We start from the raw sequence: 14,411 nt of genomic DNA, 5'->3' as shown, positions 1-14,411 counted from the left end.
GGGATGAGGCAGTGATGTCCTCTGTTAGATGGGAACTCCTATCTTGCTCTTTCCCTCCCTCCTTTACATACACACCATGAAAACTCTACTCTGACATCTGCCTTCTCCTAATAAAGTCCCAGTTGCCTATCTGTGTGGTGTTCCCTTTTCTCTTAACGCATCTGTAAGATTAAAAATTCCCTTATGCACTGCTCTGAAACTCATAAGAAGGCAGACTATCTCAATTTGTCAGTGGTGCAGCACCAGGACAATTTCCAGGGCTCTTTGTTCATTACAATTTTATGATGTTTGTGGCTTGAATGCTTCTTTGAGCCAGACCAGTACGAGAAAACTTTAGTGGAGGTACTTCAGGTTTGTACTAATAGATCACAACTGAAGGTAAAGTCTGGCTTGGGCTGTGGAACTGAGGCAGCTGGCTCGTGGCCATTCTAGGCACACCTCCTTTCCAGGCTTAGGGAAATCATCCCAGCTGGGATGTGACTGGTGCTGGTTTGGCACCAGTTAGGCCCATGGCCTTCATCACCATAATGCTGGAGAGGTCTGTGTGTGCATGAGTGAGCTGAGCCTGTCCCTTGCTCCTGGTACAACTTGTATGCAAACTGCTCTGAAATCTCAGAAATTTAAGGACTGAAGAATCTTTCTGGGAATTTGACCATTTGTGGAAATAAAGGGGCTCATTAGGAAGAAAAACACACTTCATATAAAACTTTTCACAGAAAACCCCATGCAGGGGTGGTCCCATCCCTTTGGTTAATTGGAAGTTTGTCGTTTGCTTAAGGATGGTACAACTTTTCTTAGAAATCTTGTATTGTACACCCTTTTCCTACAAGAAATGACTTGGGTATTTGGTCTGCTGTTAAATGCTCTGGTAAAGTACTTACTGCAGACCCTGAGAGCTCGAATGGATGGAGACCTGTTGGAGTTTTGGGGGAGAAAAACTGGCTTTTGTCCTCTGCAGGCTATCTTACAGCAATTGCATCACAAGCTACAGATATTCCTGTTTCATATAATAGTAGAAGATATATTTTGAGAGTGGCTTCTTTACTCCACCAAGCAGATGTCTTGATAGGTGGGCTTTCAAAGGGAGGATTGTTAAAGCTTATTAAACCACATATCCAGAGTAAAAAGAGATATTATTAGTGAGTGAGGAAGTCTTCTCAGCTCATATTCATTTACTTTATGCACCCCAAAGTCTACCTGTACCTATTTTTCCAGTTTTCCTTATGTTTTCCACAGACTGGATATGCTGTGTCCTCTTCTGGTTTTTTGTGTTTGTTTTGTTTTCCCCTGGTTTTGGTGCTGCTGCTTGAACAGGTTTCAGCTCTCACAGGTGTCTCTGTAGGCGGGGGTTTAATCTTAAATATCAAAGGTTTGATCTTATTTCAGAAAAATAAGAATGAATTCAGACCTGTGGCTGCAGACGACTCAGGAGGAACATAAGAAGAGTGTGAATGGGAGTTAGGAGTAGAAAGGAAAGCAGAATTCTCAGTGCTAAAACAATTTTAAATTCAGTAGAGACCTACTGGGCGGGGGGGGGGAAGGGGAAACTTGTTATACTTGTCTGGTCTACCTTAGCTTGTAAATTGAATCCTGCTCCCAGTTTATTCAAGTCACCACTCCCAGATTTATGAAGAACTCACTGCTGCTTTATCTTTCTGAGTGCATTTTGCCATTAGAAAGCACATACCTAAGTGATATCCACATGCTCTACTGACCCAAAGTGGTTTTCTGCAATAAGCTGATTAAAGTGAATGATCCAAAACACACTGAACAGATCTGTGAATAATAGGTAATCAAGGCAGAAATAGGCTCCTGGTGGTGCCCAGTGTACGTTACAGCTGCTCAGCAGGGAAAAAGAATGTGCTTAATTCACTCACAGTTTTTAAAAGATCATTTTTTCAGGCTATGTCCATGGATTCTCCTACAGCTTTCTGAGAAAAAGATGTTTTTAGCTATAGCTTGTAATTTAAAAAAGATATCAGAGCACCCTAGTTTAGTACTGATGAAATCTTTCATCATATGAATGCTAACTAATCCATTTTTCTTTCAGAATAATTTAAATGTTAATAATGTGTGAAGTGTGGGGTTTCACTGTGTAGCAGCAAATGGAAAGGATGGACCCCAGAGAGCTGAAGGCTGAGCCTGTATTTCAGGTGGCTTTGCAAGCACAGACTGAAACTTGTAACTAAATACTTTAACTCTGTTGTTCTCCAGTTAAATGCTACTGCTTTTGTAATTCGTTTCAACCTGCTTTTCAGTTGTAGCTGCCGTGTGCAGTCATCAGATTTTGGGGTGGAAAACCCCTCCCTCTACAATCCAGTGCTGCAACAGCCATCTCTGAGCTGTTGCCCTCAGGGGCAGCAGGAGGAGGAGGAGGAGGACGCACCTTTCCTGCGTGATAAACCAGTCCAGGTGTTTTTATTGGCCCCCTCGGGTCTCTGAGCACTGTTTGTGATCCCCCTGAGGGGACAGGAAAGGGTCAGGGAGACCAAGCGGCTCCAGGGTTTGGCAGTGTGGAACAAGGTTGTAACACAGTTTAGCCAGTGCTGGTGTTGCATAAATGTATATGTGATAAATAATGGCCATGAGAAATGGCTCCTATTATTTGCCAATAAATGTGCAATGCACTGGATTTATGAAAGACCTTGACAAAATTCTTAAACAAACCAAGTTTTTGCTTTACTCTGTACTTTTATAGCTATGATTAGGAGATTTGTGATTTTTTCCCCAGTGAAGACAATGGTGCTAGTCTGTTACTAGAAGTGCATGGGGTCTAGTTTATTTAAGCAGGAAGGAGTTTAAGTGAAAATGAGCCACAGAAATGTGTGTCACTTGTCTAAAACAAACATGGTTTCGGCTTTTCCTTGTAAGTAACATCTATTATTACATTTTTAAGTAGATCTTTGTTAGTAAGCATCTGTAAACATGTTTGATCAGATGGAAAGCTCCAGGACTATATTTACGTTACTAAACCAGAATGTTCTTCTTAAATAAGGACCTGCACTAATGCCAACTGAAGTTAATTGGGAATTTGCAAGTGAAAGGATTCAAGTCCCTAAAAAAAGTTCCTGTTTTGTAGGACTAAATAAATTGAGTTAATGACTAGTGTTGTGAGCTGATTTAGAGTGTTTTTTGGAAGTTATATCAAATATTAAAAGTTATGTCATTAAGAGATACATGAGAGTCTCCTCAATGGAGCAGGTTTGTTTGTGAGTTTGCTCTTTCTGTAATCACTGTGTCCATTTGTGTGATGTTTGAGGTATTCCCACTTTCCTCCCTCTGAAGGCCTCAAAGGATATGTAAAGAAAAAGAAAAAGATGACTTGTACAAATATAAAACAAAATCATCCCCAACTGATGGTCTCTGGTTCTAGAGAACGAAGAGTGTCACTTGCAGCAGCTGAAGACAGTGTTCAGCAATGTGCCTGGGTTTTGGAGTTTTGATTTAAGTTGTGTTGATTGAAGGGATTCCAGACTTGTCCTACTGTGCAGGAGTGATGATGGATGCAGGTACAGTAGCAGATTGACCTCCAGCCAGACAAGGAATCTTATGAAGGAACATTGATTCCCTGGTTGAATATTATTGTTGTTATTATTATTATTATTATTATTATTATTATTATTATTATTAGTGGTTTTGTCTGTCTGGTGGTCTTAACCGAGACTAGACTGTTTGCTCAGTACACCGAGCATAGGAAAATGCCACATGTGGACACCTCAGGAATCATTCTTTTCAGTTATTTCTTGAGTATTTTTCTCTAGTTTCTATGAATTTGTTTTGGGGCCAGGTGTAGGTCGAGCTCTGATGATCTCTGACACCACCACTGTCTTCAGATGATTGAAATTGGCAGAAGTGCAATTTCTTCACTAACTGAGGGAAAAGTCCCTCAGCTGTAATTTCAGATCATGAAGCTGATTGTATCCAGAGAGTTCTTCAAGACTTGCTGGGGTTTACATTTTGCAGGATCATTTAGAAGTATATGGGCTTGTTTCCATATCATTTCTAGGAATAAATGCCAGCCTAGACTACATCTGGAAGCAGAATACTCTTAATACTGCCAAAAAGTAACACACTTTATTTTCTTTTTCCATTCTAATTTGAATTAAAAAGAAAAATATCTCTCTAATTTACCTTATATTATAGTCATTGTAGCATATTTGTGTAGGGGAATGCCATATTTTTAATCACATGTAGCTTCCATTTAGTCTACTTACACTTTTAATACTCCCCTTTAAAGAGCTCTGCATATGGTGTTCTCAATGCATCAAAGCAGCTTTCCCCCTCTTCCATTATCCTTTTTTTTTTATTTTATTTTTTCCTTTTTATGGTTAACTTTCCTCTTTTTGCCCAGTCAGGATGTTTCCCAGGAGCACTGGGAGCACCACGGGATACTGGTTATTCAAGGCCAAGATTTTGCCTATGGCCATGAGCTTTAGTTACTGTTTGAGGTGTCTCAAAATTTTGAGCTCAATGCTGTAATGACCACAAATTCTCTGCTGCTGCCACCTATTCTTATGACACTGTTATATCAGATTATATCCTCTGTTATTATTAAGCCTTCATTAAGATGAACGTCAAAATGACAAAAGTGAACCATTAAACCGAGATAAGGAAAGATGTACATGCTGAGAAATGCAGCCTTTTCCTAAACCACTGGTGAGAGCTGAGATCTCCCCTCTTAGAAAAATGCCAACTTATGGTTGGAACTGATTATTTTAATTGCTGAAAAAATCAGGAAAATAATGCAATGGTTCAAGGGCACAAGGATGCCTCCTAGATTACTCAAGTCTCTTGGAAAGTCTTTATATCTACGTTAATTTACAAGGGTATTTCTCTTCCCAAATCCCATGGGATTTGCTCAAGGACAAAAACTCGAGTAGAATCATAACCACAACGTGCTGGGCTGGCTCTACAAGAGTGGAAAAGTGCAGGAATCCTTCATCTTTCCAGATTAAAAAAAAAAGGATATTTGTGTAGCTCCTCTGCAAAGCCATGATCTTGCATGGCTTTGAGTTCCTGTGCTGTAAAGCACCAAAGTGTTGTGTGTCTTCTGTTCCTTGCAGCTATTACTCAGCTGTGGAAAGAAATATCAAGTCATGTAACCACTTTCTTCCAAGTTTTGGGCCAGGATCTCAGCTGGTGTAAGTCAGCAGAGCTCCACTGACATTATTAGTGCTCCAGTGATTCACACCAGCTGTGGGTCTGGTCCTCTGTCTCAATTTATGAACTAAATGTCAGGAAATATGAAATGATCTCTTTTAGTCAGCAGTTCTGCAGATGTGTTAATGGATTTTAAGTTTACCAAAAAGGCAAGACTTCAAAAAGAGATCCAGCAGAAGAATAAACTTTCAAGAAGAATGCCTTACTTACAGCCTTTTTGGCAAGAGAGGGCTATACAACTAACTGCAAATTGAAGAAATTAACTCAGTTATGCATCAGGATATGGTAACACAGCCTCACTGAGAACCCAAGATTCAAAATAGCTTCACAGCACGAAGCAAGCTGTTGGCATTCAGTGAGTAATTGCCATGCATATAGGAATCACCAAGTCTTAAGACCAAAAATTAAGTTGCTTGTGATCTTTGTGTGAAGAGCCTAATGCTTCCACTCTGGTGGTGCAGTTGGGTTTATCCACAGGCCTGGTGTTACATCTCTTGGAGATTAAATGAGAACCATGTTGTTACAAGGACACAGAAGCTTAATAGTTCTCACTGTGTGATGTTAAAACTCAATGGTGACTTTGCTTATGGCTGTGATCTCAAATATAGTGTTGAAAAGAGTTATTTTAGCCAATGTGAAGGAAATGCTCGTTGACATTGCTTAAGCACCATCAGACTTACCTGTCCAAATCAAAAAATGTTGGGATAGGTGTAACCTCATAGTCAACAAATGTGAGGTCTCAGAAGTCTTTTATTCCTAAATGCTTTAATGATATATAACCATATGCTCCAAAACCCAAAGAAGATACCATACCTGAAGTACAGAGGTACAGAGGTCTTCACAGCCTAATTTATTTGCTAATGAGACTTTTGAGAATTAATTAAAATGATTAGTGTGTGGCTCCACACTGTGTGATTTACATATGTTGTTCTCACTGGAGACTTGCTGCTTTGGATAGACCCAGAAAAGTAAAAGAACAATGTGCCTTCAATGGTCCATTGAGTGAACTTGAATGTAACTCTCTGTTGGGGTGTGCTGCTTATATATATTTTTTTTAAATTAGGGTAGAAATAATTTGATTTCTAGCAATCAGATCAGTGTGACGTGCCCTGAGGGTCCAGCTCTGGCAGGTCTGTTTCACAGTTAATCCCAGTGACTTTTGGTGAGACAAACATTTGTCTAGATGTCACTGCATACCAAAAGGAAAATCCACAATGCTTGGACACAAATTACACAGGCCTGAAGATGAACATCTTGGAAGAGTCCTCATACAAAGCCAGTTAGACTTTCAGGTAAAGTAATTATCATAATTTGAATATAGCAGCACATTGAATTTAGAGGGATTTGCAGAACTGGAGTGATGGATTGAGTAGTGAGGAAACCCCTTTGAATACTGGAGACCACTTGGGAAGTTAACAGCGTCCAGGACTCAGCATTTACTGGGGTTTTGTTGATTCCTCAGGAGCACAAGGGGAACAAAAATTCATTCCCCAGGTCCACAGCAGGAAGGACCATAATGAGAGCTCTGACCCTCCAAGGGGTCAAGGATCTGGAAGTGTGAGAGGCACAGTCATGTGAGGCAGTGTCTGGTGACTTAAGGAGCTCACTGCATCTTGAAATCACAGTGTTTCACAGCGACTTCTGCTCCCTGTAGATTTCTAGGGATGAGGTTTGGAAAACTTGGCTCTGAATCAGTTTGAAACCAAATTGAAAAAAATTGCTGAATTTCACTTGCTGTGTTTGGCTCTGCAGCGTGGAGTGGTTGAAGGCAAAATAAACGCTTGAATCAGTCTGAAAATTAAGATTGTATTTGTGAGTCCTCACAGGGCAGCACTTGAGAGTAAGAGCAACACTCTCCACCACCTTTGTCCAGTCTTTCCCATCCTGGTGGCTGATGTGTTGGCCTTAGTAATGTATGAGTATTTCACCTGCTGTCAGTATTGCACCAGTGGAATATACCTGGTCACGAAGCCATCGACCCTTATGAAACTCCAGCCAGCCCCAAATCTCGCAATACAAGTGTGTCAGGTCTGATTCCTGCTTCCTACACCGATTTCCTTCAGCCAAGGACTGGGACAAGATTGGGAGATCACATCTTACTTTAAATGCACGGAGTGATGCTGACCTGGCATGTCTTGTCACTGAAAACACACTTGTCTGTGATACATAACTCTCTAAGCTCACAGAAGTAAAGTTTTCTGTACAGGATTCAGATTTTTTGTGTATTCAGCCTATACCTATAAGATTAATATAATAAGATTAATGTAGTGATCAGAAGCTGTTGCAAATGCCGCCGTTTTTGGAAACACAGGATACCTCACCTTCCCAGGCATAAGGGCAGAGCCTTACTGGAATGGTGTCCTGGAGAGACGGGGGAAATAGGGCACATGGGCTCTTGGCACGTTTTCAGCATCTTTCCTGCCCTCTCTCACTCTCCCTGTGTAAACTCAGGGTGAAATGGTCATTCTAAGGGTCTTAAAAAAAACTGTGATGAGATAGCTGAAGCTGTGACATTTATAAGCTGAATTTCATCTGCTTTGCCATTGCCATCTCTGCAAGTGATGGTAGAAAATACACGTCTCTCAGATGTAAACTTAACAAAAAGCTCAGAATTCACTGTAAAGGATTACTTTGGGAAAGTATATGTTGGAATTATTTATATCTGTATCCAAATCTGTTTCATATCCCTTTGCTTTACATTTCCAGACCTGACCTGGCCTCACAGAAGACCGTGGATTGGAACCTGGAAACACTGAAGAACACTTGTGAGCCAGAGGACCTCTTCAATGACATGTAGCCACATGTGGGCTGAGAGACAGAGGCTGGTGCTTCTAACAGCCATAAGCTGTGAAACTAAAAGGCTTTTTTTATAGAGTAGAGACAAGATCTGTGCTCTGAGGCTGTTTCCAGTGGCACACCCCTCTAAACCCTCTTGCACTGCCCTTGTCCCCATTCCTCACTATGAATTTGTAGACCCTAACAGACCTGATTTGTGATGGTCTTAAAAAAGAGTTTATCCTCTGTGTAGAACTTTTATCAAGTGTATATGGGAAGGGAGAGCACCACTGGGGTGTTTTCTACATCCTCACAGTCAGTAGCTGCTGACTGTGTTCAGGTTTTCCAGATGTCCACAGAGAATGTGTGACATAAGATTTTAAGCTACCACTGTACTTAACCTTATATGCCACCCCTTTCTTAGCTCAGCCTAAGCATCTTCAGCTTTGTTTGAGATGCAGATTTAGAATAGTCTCTTCTGATTCAAAGCATCCAAAGAAATACCGTTTTATTCGAAGATTCTCTGCAGCATTAATGCATTATAAGGTATTCTTGCTCTTGGAAGTAAAGTGCTTCTAAAGTAGATATTGTCTCTATTTTAAGCTTCTGTAGAAACCCATAGCATTTAAAAAGATTGTCATTTTTGATACTTCAACATTTTCCTTAAGGTGATTTCTAAAAAGAAAAAAATAAAATGCATTCTGAAAGGACATCAATTTTGTTGTTATTTGCTTAGACGCTATGAGTAAAGGCAGGAGTTAGCAAAGTGTTTTAATGCATGAAGGCAATCTGTGCTCTGTGGCAACTTGGAAAGGTCCTTGGTTAAACACCTACTTGGTGTTTCTGAAATGGTCACACTTATGTAGGCTCTGATTCTGCCAAAATTCCATACTATAATTTATTAAAAGCACCCGTGTCAGTGTTTGCAGCATCATGGACTCTTATAGGAGTCTGGGAATATTACATTTAAGCATTCCTCCCTGGAAAACATGGTCACAGCATTTTAAATTCACAAAGGGCTTTGGGACAGTGTTATAAATCACACAGTAAAAATAAGAATGGCTAAAATATTTTGCTTGCTAAAAAGGCTTTGTGCCTCAGAAGTGACAGGGCCACAAAAGCCCCATTCATACACCCATTCATGGGCATGGCCTGATTTAAAATCTTCCAGTGCTGATCTGACAATGCTTTCAGCAAAAACTCATGTATGGTTCCAGTTTTGGAGTGAAAATGTTCCATGACTTAACTCGATGTGCAAGAGCTTGGTTTAATTGTGCCTACAGCAGAAAATGAAGGTAAATGAAGCCAAACATCCCACAAAACTCTGCTTTCAGGAAGCTGTTGGTTTCTAGTGGCAAAATGTTGTTGTACAAATAGGAAATGTTACATGCCATGGGCAGATGTAATAAAGTGTGTCAGAGTGTTTATTATTTTCTCTTTTTTTCTTCTTCTTTTTTGAGGTTTATAGAGTCATTTAAGCAGAAAATTACGTGATGGGGTTTGCACACCTTGGGCTGTGTGAGCACAGATGTATTGTCTGGTGAGGGCACTCGTGTTACAAAGGCAGTTTCCAATCAGCTGAGACTGGTTTTATCAACAGGAACACCTTCTCTCCCCTGGAAATCTACATACAGTATGTCAGTGTCCACAGCCGTGTGGGAATTGTCAGTGAAATCCTCCTTTCTGAAGATTTATGTGAGAAGCTGTTAGTTTTCTGGAGATAAAGTTTCCATTTTCCAGTTGGCTTTGAAGAGCAATGACCCACCAGCCTTAAAACCAGTTTAGACTCTGTATATGTCTTTTATCCTGTGAGAGCAGCATTGCCAAAGCTGCAGAAAATCAGTGAAAATTCTACATGATGTGCATTTGTCTCCTTTATCCTCAACCTCATTCATCCCAGTGCATGGAAATAGACTCAGTCATCTCACTGACCAAGCCAGGTAAAATCCATTTCAAACTAACATGTGATGTCTGGGAAGGGAGCTTGGTTGCTTCTCCCCCACCCAAAATATTTCAGTGAAGACAGAAGACATAATAGAGAAATGCCCACAAATGGGTTTTTCAAGGCAGGAAGTTACCCCAAGTTAGGAAACACATATCAAATTTCAGAGATCCTTAATCAATGCTTCCCTTTGATACTACTCTGCAAATGATTTCCCAGGTAATTTTTTTTTTTCATCCCTTTAAACTGTACTTGAAGCATGTAATTGTTTTACAGGAGGAAAAATGTATCTTTCAGTAAAGGTTTGGACTCATCAAGAGTTTTATACCTTAATGTAATTTCTTAGACAGAATGTACATTCTAATTTGTCATTAGAAGTCTGGCTTTATCCAACAAATCTTGAAAAGCAAAGCTCAAAAATACTTATTTTCAAGACAGCAAAAAGAAAGTTCTGAACCAAAAAATCCCCCTTTTCTTAAGGAAGTGCTGTATAAAATGTTGCCTTTGGGATGATAATGTTATTTTGATTTTGAGATCATGTTTTGACAAGTTATGTCTATTTTAACTACCTTCTCAGTGTTATTTCCAAAAGTAGACACTCCTGTCTATGTGTGTATTGGGTATATTGTTCTTCCTCGCTTTGTACCTGTAACATATAAATGACTGTGTGTACAAATGTATTTTTCTGGAAATATTTATTGTAGTCTAGCTGGCTTTGACAGCTTCTGCACTTTTATTTAGAAGCCTGAAGGTACTTGAGGATAGAAAAAGCCTTTGCACATGGAAATTCACATGCTGCTATACGTTTAAGGTAAAACTTCTTTTCTTCTGGTTTTGTGGGTAAAATAAAATGTGGGAATAGTGAGGTAAGAATGGAAGGAAAACAAGGTAATAAAAACACGTCCAGGCTGCTTATAGATTGAAGGTGATATATTTGAACATCAGCTGTGCAGTTCTAGTAGAGAAAAATGTCCAGGAGCTGGTTATCCTACCGGAAGAGGAGCAGCTAGGAGAGGGTTTTCATCAACCATCAGTCCTCTCTAACTTGTCTTCCAAGTATTTTTCTGCTCTCATATATCTCCAGTATAATGTTGGTCAACACCCAAATTTTCATCCTTCTCTGACCATTAAATTATTTCCCTGCTGTTATAATTACAGTCCAAAATCAACTTTATTCATAAAATTCATCAGTATTAATCTGCTAGTGCTAGGAAAATGCTCTGGATTTTTAAAACCAACACTACTAAAAAAACAGTCTTTAGCTTTTTGCCTCTGCTGAGATTTAAATTAGTGGGTTCTCCTAGAACAGTTTTTCTACTTAGGAAACAAACACATTTAAGCTGTCCTTATTATCTTCCTCCCCCACACAGAGCTGTTATTTATTTGAGGCAGTCTCAGAGGAATATTTGATGGGAAAATTTATGTCCAGACATAGACATCCACTCCAGTACTTTCTGAAGGGCATGAAGGTTCATATTTAATTATCTGGCTTTATGCAACTACTATTGTTGTAGGTAATAGTCATCAATACAGCATGTAGTACCTATGTTGCTATGAATAAATATATAACATCATATTGTCCTTCTTTCCCTGCTTAATTAATTAGCATTTGGAATGTGCACATCTCATTTCTAGTGCATTGTTCTGATTCTCATTGACTGAGAGACCAGGGCTAAGCCCTGGGCTTCATCAGTTTAATCACCTACTACACTTTTCTCATGTAGCTTCTGCTTTTCTTTCTGAGATGTTAAAAGATCCTCTTTGGCTTTCAAGGTCGTTCAAAGATGATTTTTAAAAGTTGACTTTGATTTTAACCAAAAGCCAGAGTTCTGAGCAGAAAAGACTGGAGATCAGTCTGCCCTCCAGGCTCAACTGCATGTAAAACATGAAAAAGTAGTAAAATACATTTACAGGACTTCAGCACCCTCAAGAGCAGTGAAGTGGTTCACCTCAAATATACAAAGACACTGGGAGAGCTTTTATGCCAGAAAGAAATGAGGAGACAGACAAGTAAAGAAATGCTTATATTAAATAGTCATTAAAAATGTATCAAATGTGGAATACTGTGCTCAAGCTTTTGACTTCTTGCTGTATTAGGAAAGCAAGTATCAGCAAATGCTCTCTGGTAGCATTTCCATGCCCTCACAAGGGCATTAGAACCCTGATATTGAATAACCAAGGTTCAGAACTGAAGAAAATAATGTCTGCCACAGCTATACTTCTCCTGAAATTGTCTCTCTACAGCTGATGGAGGGAAGGGCTGGTGTCCTGCTCCCTGTGTCTGTGTGTGGTTTAGTTTTATGGCTCCATCCTTCTCTCCACAGAGCCAAAACCAGAAGAGATGGGAAGTGAAAACAGCCATCTACAGAAACTGCACTAATAAATATCTATGAAAATAAGAGCATTTTCCCAAGAACAAAAGAGCAATTGAGACATTTAACATAAACATCCATAATAAATTAATCAGAGCTGATTTATGGCGATGGATGTTTTATGCTGCAAAGACACGGAGGAAGTGAAGTAATTTCTGCCCAGAACTTGGCCCTGTCTCATTCCCTCTCTTGCATGCCTTGGGAAGATGTGACAAACCTCCTCATGACAAATCCCAGGAATGTTGTGTCTTCCCCTTTGACTTCAGCCAGGCTGAGCAGCCAAACTGGATGATGATTTATTGCAACTGCTCAATAATAATCTTCTCTAAGCCCAAAATAAGCTGTTGTTTTGCAATCTTTTTGTTTTGTTTTTCTTTTTAATCTTGATTTTGCTTTCAGTTTTGTAAGGAGAAACAAGCAATTTTCTCCAAGTGGACCTGCTGGGAGGACCTTCCCTGTTGCTGTCACCTTTTTCAATGGCAGGCTCAGCTGCCTTCAGGTCAGGTTTTTGCATCTTCCAGCAGGTGTATTTGCTTAATTAAGCATAACCAGAGGTGTGTATGGGCATATGTTCCTCCTGAAGAGCAGGAAAACCTGCGCCTTTCACCATGAAACTGGCAGTCTTGCTTAAGATTTCTGCAGGAAGAACATCTCTGAAGTTAAACTCCCCAAATTGGGCAGCCCAGACAAGAGTTTGATGCATGAAAACCACTGGCACTTCATAAGACAATGAGATGTGGGAGGGTGAGCCTGTTTGGTTTCATCACTCCAGTTCAATTACACTCCAGAAATTAAACTTAACCAGCACAAGAAGATACACAAGCCAAAAAAAAAAAAAAAAAAAGATAATGCAGTGTTTGATTTCACAAAAAAATAGACATAGGTTTCTCAATAGCTTCTTCATATCCTGTCCCTCCTCCTCAGCACATAACTGATTTAAAGGAAATTTTAAAAATCAGTTTGAAGGCAGGCACATTCTGGGCAGTTTTTACTACCTCATAGTAATTTCTGTTTCGCAGCTTGGGGGAAAATGTTCAAATTGATGTTCACATCTTGGCAGGGCTGGCCTGAGCCCCTTTGTTCCCTTATGGCTTGTGATTGTATCACACTTGCCCTCCCTCTCACCGGGGCTGAGTTGCCAAATAAGAAGTTACTCCACACCAAGCCCTGTGATTACAATTTCAATAGAAAACTGTCTCAAAATAAAATCCCTTTGAGGGCCTCAAAAATGTCTCAATAAATTCTACTGACAGTGGTGTGTTGCTTTATTTGCCTGGCTAGATTTTTGCTTTAGCTCCTTTTGTAATGAATTGCTTTCCATTGTGGCACAAAATTACTTGACAAGAGTTTTGCTGGGGTTGTGTGAGTCAAGCCCTCACCTCACTGTAGTCAACCCCAAACCTTGTGCAGACTTCAGGGGAGCATGACTTATGTGCTTTCCAAAGAAAAATAGTACTTTTTAAGTACATAAAAATGGTAAAGGTGGAAGACTAGGAGCAAAACAGAGGCCCTTCAGGGACAGGAGGGCTATGATGTTTAGGGTGATGTATGAAAAGGGATGTCCCTTGGCTGTGCTTTGGAGGAATGGGGTAATCTTTGAAAAACAGGGGGGTGATATATTAATTTATAGGAGAGAAGAGTCCAGGCTGGAGCCTGTGGTACCACCAGTGGTCCTTGAGGGTGCAGTTCAAGGGATCCTTCCTCTCTCCTTTCCTGCTGTCACTGCTAAGTGATGCTCTACATTATCCAGGTGTGCCAAAAACAGGACTTGGGAGCTTTGGATAACTTCTGAATTAAAACTCACCTGTGAATTTAATTGAGCTCAATATAGGTTTGGGTGAAGACTTGCATGCTGCTCCACCTAAAACTACGTCTGCTGTAAGATCTTTGGTGGATCATTTTGTGGTTTTTCAAAATCACAGAGCAGCTCTGAGTGTGATCATTGTCCTTCCATCCAAGGTCAGAGCTGAATTTGGCCCTGCTCTTCAGCCTCCAGAGGTTAAAGCAATGCTACGACCTGGTGTTTAACACAGCAAAGTGAGTTTTGTTTCAGCCAATGTCAGAAAATTCCAGAGATTTAAATGTGACACTCTCAGGTAACCACACAATTCCTTTATAAATAACATGTATGTTTGCAGCCACAGAAAAGCCTCCACTGTGCA

At 40.0% G+C, this 14,411-nt stretch overlaps 1 protein-coding gene across 3 annotated transcripts in view; it reads left to right on the top strand.

Annotated features, from left to right (window-relative positions):
* XRCC4 (X-ray repair cross complementing 4) overlaps window positions 1-11,453 on the top strand; it is a 144,965-nt gene extending 133,512 nt beyond the window's left edge. For all 3 annotated transcript variants that reach the window (XM_050329125.1, XM_050329124.1, XM_050329123.1), the window contains exon 8: window positions 7,867-11,453. In XM_050329125.1, coding sequence (XP_050185082.1) covers window positions 7,867-7,957 — 91 coding nt within the window. In that variant the 3' untranslated portion in view covers window positions 7,958-11,453. The remainder of the gene's footprint in view (window positions 1-7,866) is intronic.
* Window positions 11,454-14,411: the final 2,958 nt, after the last annotated feature.

Source organism: Myiozetetes cayanensis, unplaced genomic scaffold (assembly GCF_022539395.1).
Source record: "Myiozetetes cayanensis isolate MyiCay16 unplaced genomic scaffold, myiCay2020 scf4, whole genome shotgun sequence".
Taxonomy (NCBI): domain Eukaryota; kingdom Metazoa; phylum Chordata; class Aves; order Passeriformes; family Tyrannidae; genus Myiozetetes; species Myiozetetes cayanensis.
Note: the sequence above shows the minus strand (reverse complement) of the source record. Positions and strands in the feature narration are given on the sequence as shown.